The sequence below is a fragment of the Pezoporus flaviventris genome, unplaced genomic scaffold (genome assembly GCF_033815535.1).
Source record: "Pezoporus flaviventris isolate CSIRO_AGI_PZ_B2104156 unplaced genomic scaffold, CSIRO_AGI_Pfla_v1 ptg000037l, whole genome shotgun sequence".
Lineage (NCBI taxonomy): Eukaryota > Metazoa > Chordata > Aves > Psittaciformes > Psittacidae > Pezoporus > Pezoporus flaviventris.
Window position 1 is genome coordinate 23558546 of NW_026892585.1, and position 18636 is coordinate 23577181.

An 18636-nucleotide genomic window follows, 5' to 3' on the forward strand; every position below is an offset into this window, starting at 1 on the left:
CATTTTACATAAAACCAATTTTTGTCACCATTTAACACTTGCACAGCTAGTAATTTTTCTACTGAACAATGCCAACCTCCTTTTATATCATATCTCATGCAGCATACTACACAGTGCTGGAGTTAATGCTGGCTTTCTCAATTTCCACATTTTATAAGAATCTCAGGACCCCTTGCAGCATGTGCCATAGCTTTGATAGATATATTCCAGTATTTAAATAGGCCTTTTGAGCAAAGACATCTCTGTTTCACTCCAGAGAAATTCTGCCTTTAAATTTTGCCAGGTTCTCTGTATTTCCTGCTAATTTGGAACCTTTTTTTTTTTTTAAACCTGTACAGGTAGCAATAGCATGAGGAATAGATGTGCCTCCTAATCCCACTCAACACCACCTATAAAACCACTCAGCAAATCTTGACCTACATTATTTGCAACACAATATTTAACTGCAGTCTATATTATAACATGGATTATAAACTCACACACCCTTCTCTTCTCCCACATACCATCTTCATCAGTACTGGTTGAAAGAAAGTTAATGGGTAGTTCAGTCATACCATCTCCTTGCCTCACCATGAATACACCTGCTTTTATAATCCCAGGCAATCTCCTGAACAAGAAGAGCTCACCAGCTAAGACATGTTCTTTCATGAAAGGGCGCTGAGAACTGCTCATATCATTTTCTGCTTTGCTTCAAAGAATGCATTAAATACAATTTAATCACCAAAAAAACAGCACTCTCAGCAGGAACAGAGCTGCAAACTTGCCACATGCTGCCACTGAATGAAATAAAGGTCAGCTTTTTTAAGTCCTATTTCTTTCCCCCAAAAGAGCACGCATTGAGTACACACATAAACACAGATCCTGAAAAGGCAGCAGCCTCCTCATGAGGAAAAGCACTAGTTTGCTGTTACAGGGTTTATTTTAAAACTATTTAAAATCAGATGGCAGGAGTAGACAGATGGCATATATTACCATATTGCCATTGCCTATATTACCTTTTTGATTATCTCAGTTTCCTTTCACACATCAAATATACCACCCCCCTATGAATATATCATTCATCCTAGAAAAACTTAACTACCCCTGGCCATGCTTCACTCTATTTCTGGTTAACTTGTCACAGCTCTTATCAAAGCAGGTAAGCAATTATACCACAGACGAATTCAAGATGATATAAGCATGAATAGTATTTCCAGGCCATAGAGTGGTTCCCATTATTGGACTTTCCTCACTGCATGTATCAGAGGATCATATTCCTGAGCTTCTTGCCTAAAGTTCAATTTCCACTAAGAAAGGGCTCGCATAACTGGGCCTAGCAGCCTAAAGCCTCCCAGCAGTCTTTCTTTGAATTCTCACTTCCTGTTGCCCTGCATGCCTGAAAACTTTTTCTTAACCCTAGCTTAACTTCCTTCTCATAGCCCGTACTACGTAGCCCATACTATAGCACTCCTTCCAATCCCTCTTTTAATCCAAGTGTCCTATTCCTGCAGCAACTAAAAAGCAGTCTCTGCTCTCACTAGCATCTTTCACATCTACAGTAGGTCTGGGCTTTCTGCTAAGCTCTACAATAGCAGAAAATGGAGAACTTTTAAACAGAATCGCTACTTTAGTAATCCTATCATGTGTTGCTGGCCCAAAATTCTTCACTCCATGTAAAGTTTTCCACTATGCACTTTCAAATTAGCAGTTTTCTAAGTTTAAGGGAAAAGTTTATATTGCATAAACAGTATAAAATATGTTTTATATCTTGTATTTCTCCTAGCCCAACCTGGAATGCTCTTGCCATCAGCAAGTGTAAATCAAATCTGCATCATTATGGTTTGTCTGTCTGAATGAGTGGCACTTCCTCATTTTCCCTTCCTCCTCCATGGGCTTTCTTCCTACCCATGCTACATACACACAAATACACTTCCAACAGTGCAGAAGTTTTTTCTAGAAATGACAGGTCTTTGCAACATCCCAGATACTAGCTTTATTAACCAAAGAGCTGAGGATAGGTGGAAAAATAGCACTTTAGTAATGCCCCCCTTACTCTTCCCCAGACCAGTAATAAGCTGACTGGTTTAGCAAAGATGAGTGAAAACCCTAACTTTTGGGTAGTTTTTAGGAAGATGGGTGCAGAAACAGTTAGAGGAAAAGACATGGACTTTAATGATAAAAAAAAAATCCAGTTTTAGGATCAAAATATTTTTCCATCCAACACACAGTCTTATCTGTCAAGTCGGGCAAGCACTGCGTTTTTGCAGCTAGGCTCTTTGTTTTCAGAGGAAAGTGCTCCATCTATACCCCCTGAGGCAATACAGGCTTAGAAGCTAGGAAAATAAACAGAGCGATGGTAGGGAATGCAGAGCCTGTTATATGTGCTCAATCATATATCTGTGTATCTCCAATATGTAAAATTATTATATACTTCAAATACAAACTGGCAATTGCTAAAAAGAACAAGATCAAACAACAGACACCTCCCCCCCCCAAAAAAAACCCAAACCTACAATTCAATTCCATTTTCATTTACCTCCAAAAGAAGCTCGAATCCCTCTCTTTTCTTAATTTCCTCAACTAGATACCTGCAATTAAAAATGCAGCAGTTTAAAGCACAGAACAAAGAGAACAAAACAATACATACAGACAACAAAGGTCTTGAACTTTCTTCCTTCTCCCGCAAAAGAAACCACAGAGTTAAATCTCATTTCCACCTGCTGACAAAATGCAGTAGCTATTAGTTCCTGGAAACAAATGAAGGCCACAGCCAACCAAGGAGCACTGAGGAGAGGCCAAATTCTGTCCTCAGGCACAGATCTTCAGTGGAGCCACATGGCACAAATTGATCCTCTTTGCATCAGGCTGTGAACTTCCCCAGCACACATTTCCATTGATGTTGCTCTCTACAAATTAGTTCCTCCATTTTTTTCTCAAGTACTGATGCTGTGCTGCCATGTTATTTCATGGTCATGCTGACATCTCTTGCACTACTACTGTTAGAAGGACCTCCCAATCTAGCCCAGAATTTGAGTTCCACGTACTTCAAACCCAGCAATTTTCTCAGAACTGACCTTGTTCCACACTGTACACAGAACTGCGCATTTCCATTCAGTGACTATTGCTGAAGCACAATAATCCCTGAGCATTCTATGCTAACACTATGAAAAACACAGAAGCCTTCGATGGGAAAACAGGTTTGAATCAAAAGTTTGAATCCAAACAGCTTCAATTTATAACTTTTTTAAAAAACATGACTTCAACTTTGCCATGGCACACATCACACAGGAATTCTGAAGCAAAGAGGGCACTTTGACATAGCTGGGACTTCTCTCTTTATTCCCCTCATGCCCTGCCCCCAAAGCCTTCCCAAGAAAAACTCCAAAGATATCCCCTCAAATTCACACAGCTTTTCCATTTCAATGGAATTTTAGTCCTCTACATGAAGGACTAACTGCCTGAGATCTAAATGAAGATTTTGCTGTCTAACAGTAATAAAACTGAGACAAATTGTATACAAATCTGGTATTTTGTAGCATTTATTGGAATTTTTCCTGCCTGCAGCTGCGTTACTGGTCATTACACAAATAATCCTTTTGTCCACCACTTGAGGAAGAAGAACATTGTCAAAATAACCTCCCTTGGTATTACCTACATTCCTGAAAACGGACCCCACACGGACACGTCTAGTTGTACCGGCAACAAATGCCTGCTATTCAGCAGACAAGCTGCAGAAACAGGCTGGCTAGGGAGGCAGTGAACAATGCCCTAGATGGAAACCAGTTTTCAGAACAGAGCATGGGGAGTTGTCATGCTGTTTATCATTAACAAGTATTGTGCATGTAACTCATTACCTCTTAGCACACATCCCTACAAAATGATTGCTGTGATAGAGTGCCAGTTCCCACGACACACAGCTCTGAGTTGTGCCACACTGTGCACTGTTGAGATAGTCCCTCTCAATAGAACAAGTTCTACTGAGACCTAGACTAGACTCAAATTCTGGACCTTTTCTGCCATGACCATTTAGATCCTACTGTGTGCATTTGCTTGTTATCTGGCTGTTAATGCCCACACTAATGTTTAGGTTGCAAGACAGGCATGCTGAAAGGTAAGGAGGAAGCTAGATACCATATGAGAGTGTTGTGGGGAACCTCTTTCTGTAGGGGGACTGTCTTAAATAAAACACATTCAGTGCTTTTGTCCTGTTGATTACAAGACACTTGTCTGCACCATAAGACCAGCATTCAGCAAAATCAGCAGAATATTCACAAGACAATGGCCCTCAATTTTTTATTTTAAACCCTGTAAAAGAAAGCTATGTATGATCACCCCTTTTTCTTTTTGAGGTCTTTAATTGTTAGAGAGATTTTACAACACTTAATACCCTCCTCTCTTACCAGAAGTGCCTTTTTTTAAGACCACGATCTGACAGGATATCTGCTGTCAGTCAAGCTCGCAATGTTGTTTATCATGTTCTTAACTACATTGCCAATAGCCTAAGAAGGCAGCCATTAGAAAATCCATTGCCCATGATTTATCTTGCTAGAGCCATTGGATGGCAGTGGAGCAGTTCACTTTGCACATCTTTCCACACTTGACAGGGGAGTTTTATTATTGTGTCACTGTTGTAGAACATAAAAAAGGACTTGAGTCTCAATAAGGACTGGAGTGCACAGAGAAGTACTATTTGCTATGATTAAGCCTTGCAGAAAATGAGGGGTGGAGATCTGCTGTGAAAGTAGACACATGTCTGCTAAGAGTGGGTGTCAGAAGAGGAATCAGGCAGAAAAACTGTGAAGATGATGAAGCATAAAATGCAGTCGTTCTTACAGTTGTATTCTAAATGTATTACATCTATTTTTTTCTTCAAGTACTTCACAAAACAACATCCCTGCATCAAAAATAACGGGGGGGGAAGAAAGAAAAAAAAAAAAAAGAAAACTTGTGAACTGCTCAGCAGGATGCTCTACTGTAGGATTTTTAAAATAAGCCTTTCCAAATAGGTAGCATCATAATGTTCCTGGCATATACAATACACTGAAAACACAATTCATCTCCAGAACAAGATGAAATTAATGGAATAGCCAATCGCTAAAAAGTTTGCTGCAACAGGAATACATGACTGCAATTAGCTTTAAAACCTTGGCAGCTTTCTCTGATGATGGGAAAAGAAAAATAATCTTGCTCTTAAGTTCTATAGCCAGTGGACTAGTTACAGAATTAATTCAGGTATGCATTTAGGAACACTGAAATACTATCTTTGGAATATCTAAGTAACACCTACTGTAACAAATCAGGAGAAAGGCTGCACAGCTGCTGAGTAGTTAGGAAACCTGGCATAGTGCCCATGCCCATGCAGACTCAAGATAGCAATGCAGATACTGTAAAGAATATATTTCATCAGACAATGACAAAAATAAGATTTTTTCTTAAGGGAGAGAAGAAAAATTAAGATGGAAAAAAAAAAAAAAAGAGAGACAACCCTGTTACTCCTTAGAAGCGCTACCAGCTGAATCCAGCATTCAAAGGGAATACCGATTCCAGAAAGGTCATTAATCACTACACTCTCAGTCAAATGACCTTGGCCAGTAACCTTGATAAGGCTGAATTCTCCTACTGACACAGCAATGAATTACTTACTCTGTACACGCACAGAACAGTACAATGCTTTGGAACAAAAACAAGGTGCAATTTAACCAGAAGATATAAAGGAATATTTAACTGGCCAAATAATGAGTGGTTTAAAGAAAGAAAGTAGAGAAAAAAAAACACAGCTTATTTGAGCTTTTCTGGTTTTCCTGCCTTCCTTTTCATTCCTTTCCAGTTCACTCTGGGTTTAGGTCATAGGTATGTTTACCTGTTCTTTAAGTCACTTTATTAAAATGAGGCTATTCCTTCAATTTTCACTGTAGTAAACATTCAATTATTTTCAACTTGGTAGTTCATAAAAAAAAATAAAAGTGCAATATGTTATGGCTGACTGTTTTGCAATATAATTATTTGATTCATGGTAGTAGCTGGCCCAGGAACTGGTAAAGATTTCATTGTGGTTTCTTTTGTATAAATTCTGAACATATATGACACTTCAAGTGAATTGTTTTTAATAGGCTGTTGTCTTATTTCGATATTATTTCTTCTGTGAGAAGATAAAGCAACCTGTGTATGGAAGTTTCTCCCCAGAAACTGAGACATCACTATCAGTTTAGAAACACCATCTAGCAAGAATTTTGCAGAACTCAGCTGTGAAACTCAGATCTGCAAGACCAAAAACTGAGTAAAATTTAACAGGGCAGGTGAGGGAAAGATCATAAGAAAAAGGTGCTTCAACCCCTAACAGAACATACTGTAAACATTAAGAAATTCTGCAAACTTGTGGAGAAAAAAAAAACAGTCATGAGGAATGAAGTAAACAGAAGAACAGCTAATTCACTTCTTGCTAGACACAGCTCAGAGCCTGGCATATAGGACTGCTTTTACATTAACACCAGAAGACACAGTTAGGAGTTAGAAGAGGATATATGATAAACCTGTTCTATGTCTGGTTCAGACAACATAAATATTAAATAATGTAGATTGATAGCATAATTTGGACTTCTATGTTTACCAATATACTTGCTGCTAAAAGTAATCATTATTATTAAATATGGTAGCAAATGTAATAATACTAATTACTATTGCTATTAGTTCCTCCTAGTATACACAAACAAAAGGAAAAGGGCGGGGCGACGGGGAAGTAACAACATGGTCTATTCCAAGATATGCAGTATCAGTAATGTCAACATTTTGGTCAATTACACAGACTAGACATATTCAAAACTGTGTAGTGATACCTAGCCAAAGCCAGTGCTCTGTTTACTCTCTCCTCGAGGCCTGTGGTTCCCAATGCTTTCCACATCAGCCAGAATTTGAATGCATCTGGACGTCTGCTGCACTGAATGGACTTGTCACCAGTGTCATAGCTGACATCGTAGAACTTGTCCTGTTGGAACAGGTAGGCGGCCTCGGCAGAGTAACACTTCTTCAGCAGCCCCTATTAAGAACACAACAGAGACATAGATTGCTGATGAGCATTTCCAAGCCTTTGTAACTTCACATGCCAAAGTTTTTTCTTCCTGTCTATACCAACAGCTTAGTAAAACAGAACTGGATGTGCAGGAAATCATCCAAAGCTAATGGTGTTCAGATGAACCCAGTGAAGTCAGCTCTGAAAACAAAGAAGCATCTCTCATTTTATTATTTTCTTCATAATGTCACCGAAGAGCTGCAGGCTGAAGAGGAATCCTTACTCCCATCTCAAGAAACCGTGGGAGTAGGTATCAGAGAAACAAGTACCCAAAGATGTACAAGAGAAAATGCATAGCACTGGCCATTAGCTAAAGAATGAAATATCAAAGTATACTCTGTAATATTATGAAGTAGAGAGAAGGGCTGCAGACCGCAGCTTATAAGAGCAGAGATGAGGGTGACATACAAGGAGCTCAGGAGACAGAAAAGATTGGAGATTTGTCAGCAATATTAGAAGAGGGTAAGAAAAATAAACCACAATCAGTAAGATAATGCTAGAATAGATATTCAGATGAGGTTAAAAACATGACTACAACATCTAATTCAGATCTGCAAACATGTATTTAAGTGACAGTTGAACCAGAAGTCTTTGATGCAGAACAGACCAATGAACATAAGTGGACAGCATGACAAACTGCTGAACAGTAGCCCAAAGAGCACAATTCATTTTCCAATTCAACATCACTCTTCAAACTGAAACAATTGAAAAGCACTGCATATTTCATCCTTTCCTCTATGTGTGTTGTGACCCTGATTTTAAAATGACAGTGTCTGACATCACTCTTAAAGTGTCACATTCCTGTAACAGAGGTACAGTTCTTGATCTGCATTACAGTACACAATGGTAACTTTGGAACTGGCAGCAAAATAGAAAAAAAAAAGAAGACGACAAAAAAATCCACAGGAGAAATAATCCACTAGCATGCACAGAATAAGTCTCCCTCTCTCCCAGCTTTTTCAATTCCTTCCACCAATACTAAAAACAAAGCAAAAAGAAAAACCCACCTGCACAAAAGGAGAACACCAAAGGTTTCCCCACAACTTCTGTAGGGGTTTGAAGATCCCACTGTAATATTGCTGTTTTTTGAAAAGGACAGGATTTAGCCTGAACTCTTTAGCACAGGATCAGTACATTCAGCCTTGTGAAAAAAAAAGTTTATGTGACAGCTTGCGGGGCAGCTTCAGCTCTCCCTCTGCAGCCATCAGGGATAATGTGCTGCTGCAGCACACAGTAACCATAACTGAAAGCCAATGCTGGATGCAGCTTTTTGTGGTCTATAAGATTCTCACACTTACTTCCCAACTTTCTCAGAAAAAGGCAGGCAAGAAGGTGATATTAGAAAGCAAAGTCAAGCACTTGATCTACACAATTCACCTACTTTCTGTTTTTTCAGCTTTGTGTTCTTTGGCTAGCAGCTGCAAAACAGGAATAGGAATCTCTTTATCAAGCCATTGTGTTCTATTCATTTAGATCTCCATACCCTGACTTTAAGGAGAAATACAAGCTTACTAGACATTGTATTAAAAAATATATATAGCAAAACAAGCAAAGGCAATAACATCCATAAATCTAAGTTAATTGCTTCAAATCTTACTGACTTTAAAATTTTGCAATGTTTCTGCAGTGAGTGAATAGGAGGGCTGATCAATGTGGAACTATCTTCTGCCTTATCAAAATGTAATACAGCTGCACAACAGAGGACATCATTGGATATTTGTTCCCATCACTCCCGTCATCTGAGAAATAATACCTTCTGTTTGTCACAAAACCCCTAAACTCTGTTGGTAATATTACAGAAAGACTGAGTTCACTTAAGATCACAGTACAGCTGCAGAGTTTCAGAGTTTAAAAATAAATGCTCTAGAGTGAAAACTCAAGAAGAACAAATAGTTCAGTATCTCTGAGTGAGCTCAAATGCCTGGGAACAATTTTTTTTTTTTTTTTAATTTTTTTTTTCTAAAAGAGGTAGATACTGTCCTGCTCTCCTGGTGCATTCGAAGCTGACATGATGTGCTGGCTTGGTGATCCTCTCCCACCTGCTTATATCACTAATAATGAAACATGCTCAGGAACTCCTGCTGCAGACATTGCCTATTGTCAGTCTCCAGAGGCAAGTACAATGACATCCTCCAGCACATCACTAGAGCAGACAGGAGAAGAAATAAAAATCATGCTTTGTGAGAAAGAGAAAAAAGAGAGGAAGAGGCAGGAAGAAGGAAGGAAGGAAGTGGGGGAAGCAGGGGAAGCGGGGTGCCAGACCAAAGCCAGAAGCAAGATGGAGGAGAAAGGGAATGATGCAGAATAGGGTTTGCTCAGGGAGGACAAAAAAAAAAAGAGGAAAATATCCAAAATAGGCAAATGACAGAAAAGCAGAAGAAAAAAAAAAGGAAATGCTTTCAAACTCAACATTCTCAGTCCCAAGAAGACCCCAACAGTCTTCCCCATAGTAATTGAACTCCTCCTTCTGTTCAAAGGAATTGTAAAAATGTCATTAGAATTGCCCCATCTGACAAGTTTGAAATTTTCTTCAGCATCTTTTATTTTTTTTCTGCCCTTCTTACAGAGACTAATAATAGTCCTCTACCTTACATCAGGGTTCTTAAAGTTTAGAATATGGAAATACTATTTTTATAGAGGCCACAATCTGCTATGGGGTTTCAAATAGCCTTTGTTTTTGAAGAAGTCTGTGGGTTGTCACTGTTTGTTCTAATTAATAGCAAATAAATGAATAATTATTGATACTGAAATCAACATAAGAGTTCCAGTTTCATAATTCAACATTTTTCTTATTGAACACACTTACCTACAACAAGGCTTCTGATCTCTTTCCATTTCTACTGCTAGTTAAAAGTGAATTTCAATTTCATTAACAAAACATATTTTTCCCCAAGTTTTTTTTTCCCCAAGACAAACATCTTCCTGATTCGCCTTATCAGAAGCAATAAGACCAATCTTTTGAATGTCATACTTGAAAATTCTTAAAAGCAGTGCAGTGCAAAAGGCCACCCCTGTAATTCACTTAAAGAAGTCAAAATGAGCTCTCAGTTGTACTAACCTGAAGCAGAAAGCAACGGGAATAAAGTATTTCCTACAGTTGCCCTGGAAAGGAATCGGGGAAGTAGGTATCTTTGTGATACTGCTAATGATGAGGAAGAGATTACTCTGATTTCATTAGCTACATTCTTTAAAAATGTATTTAACTGGTAAGTGAAAATTCTGCTCATTACCTAGAACTGATTGCTAGCTACCCAACCTACTGCTACACTCTAATGAGTTACAGAACTTCGGCATTGGTGATAAACATTAGTTCTCTATTTATATGGTGATAATATTCACATTCATATGGATTATAGGAAGCACAAATTAGAGTAACTCTGTGGTCTTAATGTGCAATCCAAGACTAATTCATAGCATTTTAAGAACATACAAGAACAAAGCTGGCTCACTAATGTTTTGAGACTGTCAGTCCATCTAGCTTCATGTTTAAATGGTCACTGCAATTCACACCACAGCAATACAAGTGTTTTCTAAGTAAGTTGATCTTATTACAGACATGATGAAAGTTACTCAGGGCATGGCAGCAAAAAAGGAATAGCTGTGTATTTCCCGAGTGCTTTAAGCATTAAGAGCTACTGTCATTGTTCTTGAGCTTTTACAGAGAATTAATCAATCTCTCTTTCCCTTTGGTGAAAATGCTCCTCCCTTCTAATCAAGCAAAATATACTTCTTTTTTATCTCTACTTTCTTTGGAAAACATGCCAATTTTGTTTCATTAAGGCTGGAAAATACTCTTTTATCAGCATTTCATTGCAGTTTATTTTTTTTTCATTAATCTGCATAGGAAAATATTTCAATACAATGTTTCATTCTAATAATCTAGCTGCAATGTTTTAAACCTACTAACACTACTAAAAACCACATAGCTTTATTGATGCTATGTAGCTAAAGAAAGAGAAACCCCAAAACAAATTAAACAAACCCACCAAACCAACAAAGAGAATGAAAAACTGAAGGGGATTATTTGTCCATTTATAATTACCTAACCCTAATCTTAAATCCTAAACCCTAAACTGTGGTGGTAGTCCACAGTTCCAAATGGACCCCCAAATGTGAAGACAGGCTAACAAAACTTCTTTAATCAGACTTTCAAAGGGAGGTAGGGCTTGATTCATAAATAGGACTTAACATCTGTGTTTAACATTTTGTTGTTCTGACTTCCTGCAGAATTCACCACTACAGAAACTACCTGAGGCTCCTTGAACATTCACTAGCAGAACAACGTGTGCCATACTCTTCCAGCTCCCACCTCAGCATCCAACTGCCACTGATGGATCCTAACCACAGTGTGAAGGAATTATGTTCGCATATAAATGTGTGCTTCATCTGCAGCAGTAAGTAATGCAGCAATATAATTTAGGAGCAGTGGAACAAGCTTAAAAGCGAGAAACCAATACACATACTCTTTCCTTCTCTTACTGGTGTGAAAACAGCATTTTTAATGGGAAACTTGATTCAGATGCCTGTTCTGGAATGGAGAGAATTAAAGTGAAATAAGGCCTTTCTGCCAAAGTGTCTTAAATACGCATTTGATCTTTTTTTCTTAAGAATTTATATTCCAACACTTTCACAAAGCTGACACAAATGCATTCAAATTTGTATGTATATCTGTTTGCATATAAACACTATTGGCACATACACAAAACACCTAAGTGCCAATTTTCCAGGAATTAAAGACTAAAACACCTTCTCCCCATACAGAGAATTCTTGTACTTTCCATAATGTGTCTCACTGTACAACAGGATCTGACTATATGATCAGCAATACTTGTGTTTTCACCCCTCAACAGTTTAGGATTCAGTTGTACAAGTACTTCCAGCACTGCCTAGCTGTGATTTAGATGTGGAATTGGATTGCTTTATCACTCCAAGGAAGAATAATACAGAAAAGGTGCCAGAGCCCTGATGTTGGAGCAGTGTTTGTAAAGTGACTTTAAATTCCAGGGCAGCTAGAATATTTCATTCCTCTCCATTTCTTCCCTCTTATTTCCTGAAAAATTTCTACTATGTAGCCAAACCATTACCTTGGGCTATATCTGTGTATTTGGTCTCTTTAGTTAAAAATATAGCACTGAATTCTTCCCAAACCTGCAATTAAGACACCACATTAATCTTAGTCAATAACTTCATTCTGCTTGTTTGTCATCCTGGAATAAAGATAACATAATGGACAGGCAGTCCTGGAGTTCAATTCTTACAGCCTGTCCAGGTCCCTCAAGCTGTTAACTGCACCACTCAGCTTGGTGTCATCTGCAAACTTGCTAAGGATGCACTAAATCCCACTGTACGTGTCATAAACAGTACTGGTCCCAGTATGGACCCTTAACCACTTGTTACTGGTTTCCACTTGGAAATTGAACCATTGACTGCAATGCAAATGCAAGTCCAAATTCAACCATCCAGCCACTTCCTTACCCACTTAACAGTCCATCCATCAAACATCTTGCTGTCCTGTTATGTCTCACCCCTGATTGGGAGCAAACAGTGCCAAGAGAGCACTGATTAGCTCCTTGGTCATCACCGGCTCTTACTACCAGAAGTTAGTAATCAGTTACATGGATAGCTAACTACTAGCAGCTGAATAGAAACTGTCAGCTGTTTTAACAGTGATTTATAAAAGTGACTGTGACAAACCATGGTCACAAAATAGAGATGTAAACCTTAGGGGCTCCATATCTTCATAATGTCATTCATTCCTATTAAATTCCTATTCAGTCACTCATAACCTATTAAATGTAAGCTAAAACTCAACCCTGATGGTGGATAATGAGGTAAGTTTTAGCAGAGCTGAGTTTGAAATGTGGTTTGAAATAATTGACCTCTTACCGGTTTCTTTATAAAGATAGAATTCCACAGAGGTATAAGCAGGGAGTTTTACCACATTGCAGACTCATCTCACTTTTGTGTCACTTGAGATCACGTGTCTGTTGTTCACTTGCTAGACATTCTAATTAGTCATGGCTTTTGGAAAGCCTCAATCACCCTGGCTGTCCTGGTTTAAGCCCAGGCCGTAAGTCAGCCATGCAGCCCTCTTGCTCACTCCCCCCACCTTTCTTCCCTCCCCCCCCCCCCCCCCCACATCCCCCCCACCCCCCCCCTCACCCCCCCCACTCCCAGAGGTATGGGGAAGAGAATCAAACGAATGTAACTCCCACGGGTTGAGATAAGAACAGCTCAGTAACTAAGGTATAACACAAATCACTGCTGCTACCACCAATAATAACAATGATAAGGGAAATAACAACAGAAGAGAATACAACACCACCTGTTGATACCCAGCCCCACCGAGCAGTGCCCCAGCCCTTCCGGGTAACTCTCAGTTACATCCTGGCCATGACATGCTATGGTATGGAATACCTCTTTGGTCAGTTTGGGTCAGGTGTCCTGTCTCTGCTTCCTCCTGGCTTCCCCTCCTCCCTGGCAGAGCATCTGAGTCTCTCAGAAAGTCCTTAGTCAGACTAAACATTTGAGCAGTAACTAAAAGCGTCTGTGTTACCAGTGCTGTTCCTAGGCCGAAAGTCAAAAAACACAGCACTGCACCAGCTACTAAGAAGGAGAAAAAAAATGCTGCTACTGCTGAACCCAGGACACTGGCAATGAGGAAAAACTAGTAGAGTGAGGAAAAAAAAAGCTCAGCACCTTTACCTGCATATGCTCTATCTCCTCTTTCTCCCCTTTCCCACTCTGGTGTACCCATGTAAAGGGGATGCAAAGACAAGCTCTGTCTGCTCAGTCTGTAGACTCACCTCTGTCACAGCGGATGACAGCTATTCTGAGGACTTTGATGAGCTCAGCGTTTAAGTGCTGCAGGCCCAGGTAACAAAATACTCAATCCTGAATGCAAGTCATGTACAAAAGTTAACTAGCAAGAGCAGCAGCTGCAAAAATCTGACCACTGGTGAGTGCAGTGACTTGGACTGGTGTGACCCTGCTCTCTTAGGCATCATTTATTAATTTTGTGGTGGAACTCAAAATTCTATCATTCAGCCTTTGCACTTGCAGCTCTTTTCTAATTATTTCCATTTCCATATTACAGCAATGTCAGCCTACTGCATTTAAAAAAAAGACAGGACTTACAGAGTTGTCTTTCACCAGAAGAGCACAGCACTGGATTCCTGCCAACAGCATTTTGTGGGGATTCCAGGCAACAGAATCTGCCCTGTGAAATTTATAAATGAAGAGAGGTGGAACTTGCACCTATAAGCATGAGTACTAGAGAATCAAAAATGGCCAAACACAACGCAAGTCAGATCTCCCTTCCCCCCACCCCCCCCAGGTTCTGAAATCTCTCCAATTGATAGTAATGTGTGTTTTGAAAAATGCAGCTGTCATAGAGGCCAAGAGGCCACACAACTTCCACCTCAGTCCCTGATAAGTGTGTCCATCAACTGAACTGACATACCTGTGGATGCCATGAAGAAGTCTGCAATGCTTCCTCGATATCAAAGCCGAGCCACCCCAGGAAGCCTGTTGGAACATTCGTAGAGTCAAGAAAATATTATTTGTGTAACGTTCTTTTGATAACGCTTCAACTAGTCATTTCTGAAGATGCTTTATCTCACTTAAAACTTGGTTTACTACATGTCAATGGGTTAAATTTTGCCCTCAGTATCACGTACTGAAATAAAGATTGCAACCTGGTGCTATGCTTAAAATGGAGGAGCTGATGGGAGAAACAAATTACACTGTCCCTTCCATATAAGGAAGTGCATGAACTGATATACTTGCTAACCAGAACCATTCCTGATACCAGATCAGAAGTGCTTCCTTTCCACCAGCCTAAACCAATGAAATAAAAACATAAAGCCCCATTTTGCATATCTTCTTCCTACTAGCTGTTTCCTTTCTGAGACAGTCGCAAGCGAAACAGCAGAGAATTATAACCTCTACCAATTGCAAAGTCCAGGTTCAGATTTTCCACAGAGTTTAGATACTAAAAGCAAAGTCAGTGAGTAGGCAATAGCAGCATTTCTGTTACCAGCAATCTGACTGATGTTAAAATGGAGTAAGACTCACCACATCTCCCTGAGGTCAATATAAGAACTAAGTGTGGGGTCTTAAAATCATTTAGGCTGCCTCTTTAGTGAGATCTCCACTGAAACTCCTTCTTGAGCATCATCTCATCTATTCTAGACATCTGTCTTTGGGCAATGCCTTTTGCAGATACCATGGACTATAGAAGGAACTCAAGCAACAAGTTTTATATTACACAAGTTTAATTTATGGTCAACTAGAGTTAGGAAAGGTGATTCACATCCATGAATTCTGCAAGGATTAGATTTCACCCACCAGGTGCTGTGAATCTTCAGTTCTCAAACAACAATATTTGCCCCATGGAATGGGTGGAGAACACACAAACACTAGACATGTCATAAAGTGCATTTCAGAAATTACTACTAAATATGGAAAAAGTAAAGAAGAATTTTCAATGTTCATGCAGGCAGAATCTACTTAAGCAAAAGAAAAATAGATGTGATAGCTGATCTATGAATTCAACTTCAGTATTTGCTTCATAGCCCATAAATTAGGAACAAGGTCTGCTGTCTGGCAGACACGAATCATAAAGTCTCACAAGGGAAATGTAAGGTCAATAACTGGTCTTATCATGCCATTTTCATTAACACAGTACATTAATGTACCACATCATATTTTTTGTTATGCTCACAACATCCTTGCTGAGGAAAGGGCTGCTGCTCAATCTACAGGTAGGACTTCAGGTAGGAAATTATTTGCCTCAAACATCACTGTAATCCTGTGGCAGAACCATGACTTGAAACCAAGTTTCTCTAGCTAGCCCAAATTTGCCATGCTATAGGAAGACAAACTATTCATAGACAAATTTCACTCTTCTCATTATATGATTCACTAGTCAAAACAGTCATGTTACATTATTCCCTGACTTTCATAATTCATAAGAAACCCACCGAGGTATAATAATTCTTTACAAAATTTGCTTCCAAAGCTATTTGGAAAAATGGACATTTTCACACTATCTCTGAAAAACAGGACTAGAAAGGCCCTCAAGTGGTCATTTCAACAGTGTGCCAACCCCAAAGGCACAATCAGTAATACTCATTTCTGTCAAACACTTGTCTTTTCTAGAGGCTATTAATCTGTGAACACACAGCTTGTGATTAGCACTGAAGTGAAAATTAAGGTGCAGAGAGACATCAGCAATTGCTGCTTCTACATTTTTACCCAGTTCAAAAGACTAAATTCTTAGAGATCCAAGGTTGGTTAAAACAAACAAACACAAACGAGAAGGTACCAAAGAAGCATTAGAAACACTGGCTCTGCCTGTTTTTAAAGACCTCTAATAATAGAAGCTGCACAAATTAACCACTTAATTTGCATTTAAGAGTAACCACTCTATTGATTTAAAGTGTCAGTCCTAAGGAATGTTACCTCTTGTCATATCTGCAATGGCCAGGGGAACAGATTATTCCTTTTCTTCTTTTCAACAGCTCTGAAAGCACCTGCAGGCTACTACATATTGTCTCATTGTCTCTTCTTGTTTAAGTAACACCAGTGCTTTCAGTCTCTCTTCATTGGTCATAATTTCTAGATATGTTTCTGCTTATCCTCACTGCTTTACTATTTTCTAATCTTTCTCCTGTAGGTCCTTAACCTTCTTGAAATGAAACTTTTTATTTGGGAACAATCCAGATTAAGCAGACTGAGGCCCAAGCAGAAAGAAAGAACTATTTTACCAACCAATCTTCTTTATTCAATTCTGAAAGACATTTAATCCTATTTAAAAATGCTTACGATCATTGATTTGTAATGTACTGCAAGCTCCAGGTGTTATTTTCTGAAGATCTGCTCTCTAGCCAGCAATTCTCAGCCTGTTTGTGCAGTTGATTATTACATCTTAAACTTAGAGCTCTATGTTTATTGAACTGTAACCTAGTTTTTCCACTTTTTTCTCTCAACTACCGAGATCTCTTTGATATCTAATCCTGTCCTCCCACTGCCACTTGCAGCAATTTTATGTAATTTTCAAATGTATTCAGTGTATTTTTTTTCATCCAAGTTATTAATGCATATACCAGATAACTTCTAACCTAGGATGGGCCTTTGTGGAATCCTGCTCAAAATCTTCTCCCCTGTCAGCAGTGGACCCCTGGTAACTGCTCTCTGGGTATCATTTTCCAGCCAGATTTGCACTCACTACCACAGCTGCAGCTTGGCATGTTTCTCTGGCTTCCTCATGAGATATGGCAAAAACACAATAAAGTTAACTACGTCTCTTCCATCCATGAGACTACAGAAGGAAAGCGTGTTGATCAAACTACACTGGCACATTTGTTTACAACAAATGCAGCTGAGAACAATGCAGGGTAGCTCAAAACCAAGATTATCACCTGTGTCCCATGCAGTGTAATTGGTAACAAGCTATGAGAAAATTAGTGTTTTATATATGCAACAGCTGGATAATGGGAATCAAAGTGTTCGCAGTGTGGTTAAACTAACTACCTAAGCACTGGCTAATAGGTCAAACCTGATTTTCTGTACTGGCCTGTCTATAGGGGGTATGGAGGAAAAAAACAAAGTAAGGACCAGAAGGGAAGAAATACTCATACATAATATTTAAAGCTAAACGAACACAATATATTACATAGATATGTGCTGGAGCTTGAGGGCCTATTGATGGTGTAAAACAAGTCCTATATGTATGATAGAATGCAATAAGAAACTGGAATGCATGTATGAATACTGTAATGCACACAAAAGGATCCTGGTTATAGTCTCTGCACTTAGGCTGTTGAATGGTTTAACTGCTGAGACAGTTTGGGCTTATTATTGGGCTTTATACTGCATTTATATTCTTAAAACAACTTTTTCTTAACTTCCCTTTCCTTTTTAGATCTGTCTCCATGTCAGAGCTTATCTACTATTTCTGACTTTATTGAAATTTATCCTCCCAAAGCTCACTGATTTTATGTTGACATTCTCCCTTTTGCCCTTCCTAAGAATCATGAGCTTTATCATTTTGTGTTTAACAAAGAGTCTCCTTAAGGCAAATATATCAATTCTGGGGCTCAGAAAATATTCTGAAATAAGATACATCAGTGTAAATCTGGAAATAATACCACTGGCTTTCGTATAAGATATGAACAGCTCGTGAGACCATTTGCAGTAGGTAATCCTGATTCCCAATAATACACAGAGACCTGAATTAGATAGAACTTTCCCTGGGTTCTAATGTTTGTTTTAATTGTACTGTTTCTTTTTTTCCTCCAAGGTTACAGTTGGAGGAAACAGCAGCAGTCACTTGCTATAGCTCAGTCTGCAAACCATGTAAAATCATTCAACAAGAAGCCAGGGTTTTTCTTTAGATTCTTAATATTAAACAAACTCCTCAAAAATTTAGAGGAAGTCTAAATATCTCCATTACTGTTGATCCAGATTACCTCACTGCTCCATGGCTTTTAATCTAGCCATTCTGGATTGGTGGCATTGCAATGATAAAGAGAATGAAATTTTAGAAAATATGAAGAGATGTAGTTTTAGAAAAATACATTTACAGC

General features: G+C 38.9%; 1 protein-coding gene across 2 annotated transcripts in view; it reads right to left on the reverse strand.

Annotated features, from left to right (window-relative positions):
* GADL1 (glutamate decarboxylase like 1) overlaps nucleotides 1-18636 on the reverse strand; it is an 83282-nt gene that overhangs the window by 38014 nt on the left and 26632 nt on the right. For both annotated transcript variants that reach the window (XM_061465008.1, XM_061465009.1), the window contains 4 exons: nucleotides 14508-14572; nucleotides 14183-14264; nucleotides 6813-7012; nucleotides 2516-2567 (listed from right to left, as the gene is read on the reverse strand). In XM_061465008.1, the coding sequence (XP_061320992.1) occupies nucleotides 2516-2567; nucleotides 6813-7012; nucleotides 14183-14264; nucleotides 14508-14572 (399 nt within the window). The remainder of the gene's footprint in view (nucleotides 1-2515; nucleotides 2568-6812; nucleotides 7013-14182; nucleotides 14265-14507; nucleotides 14573-18636) is intronic.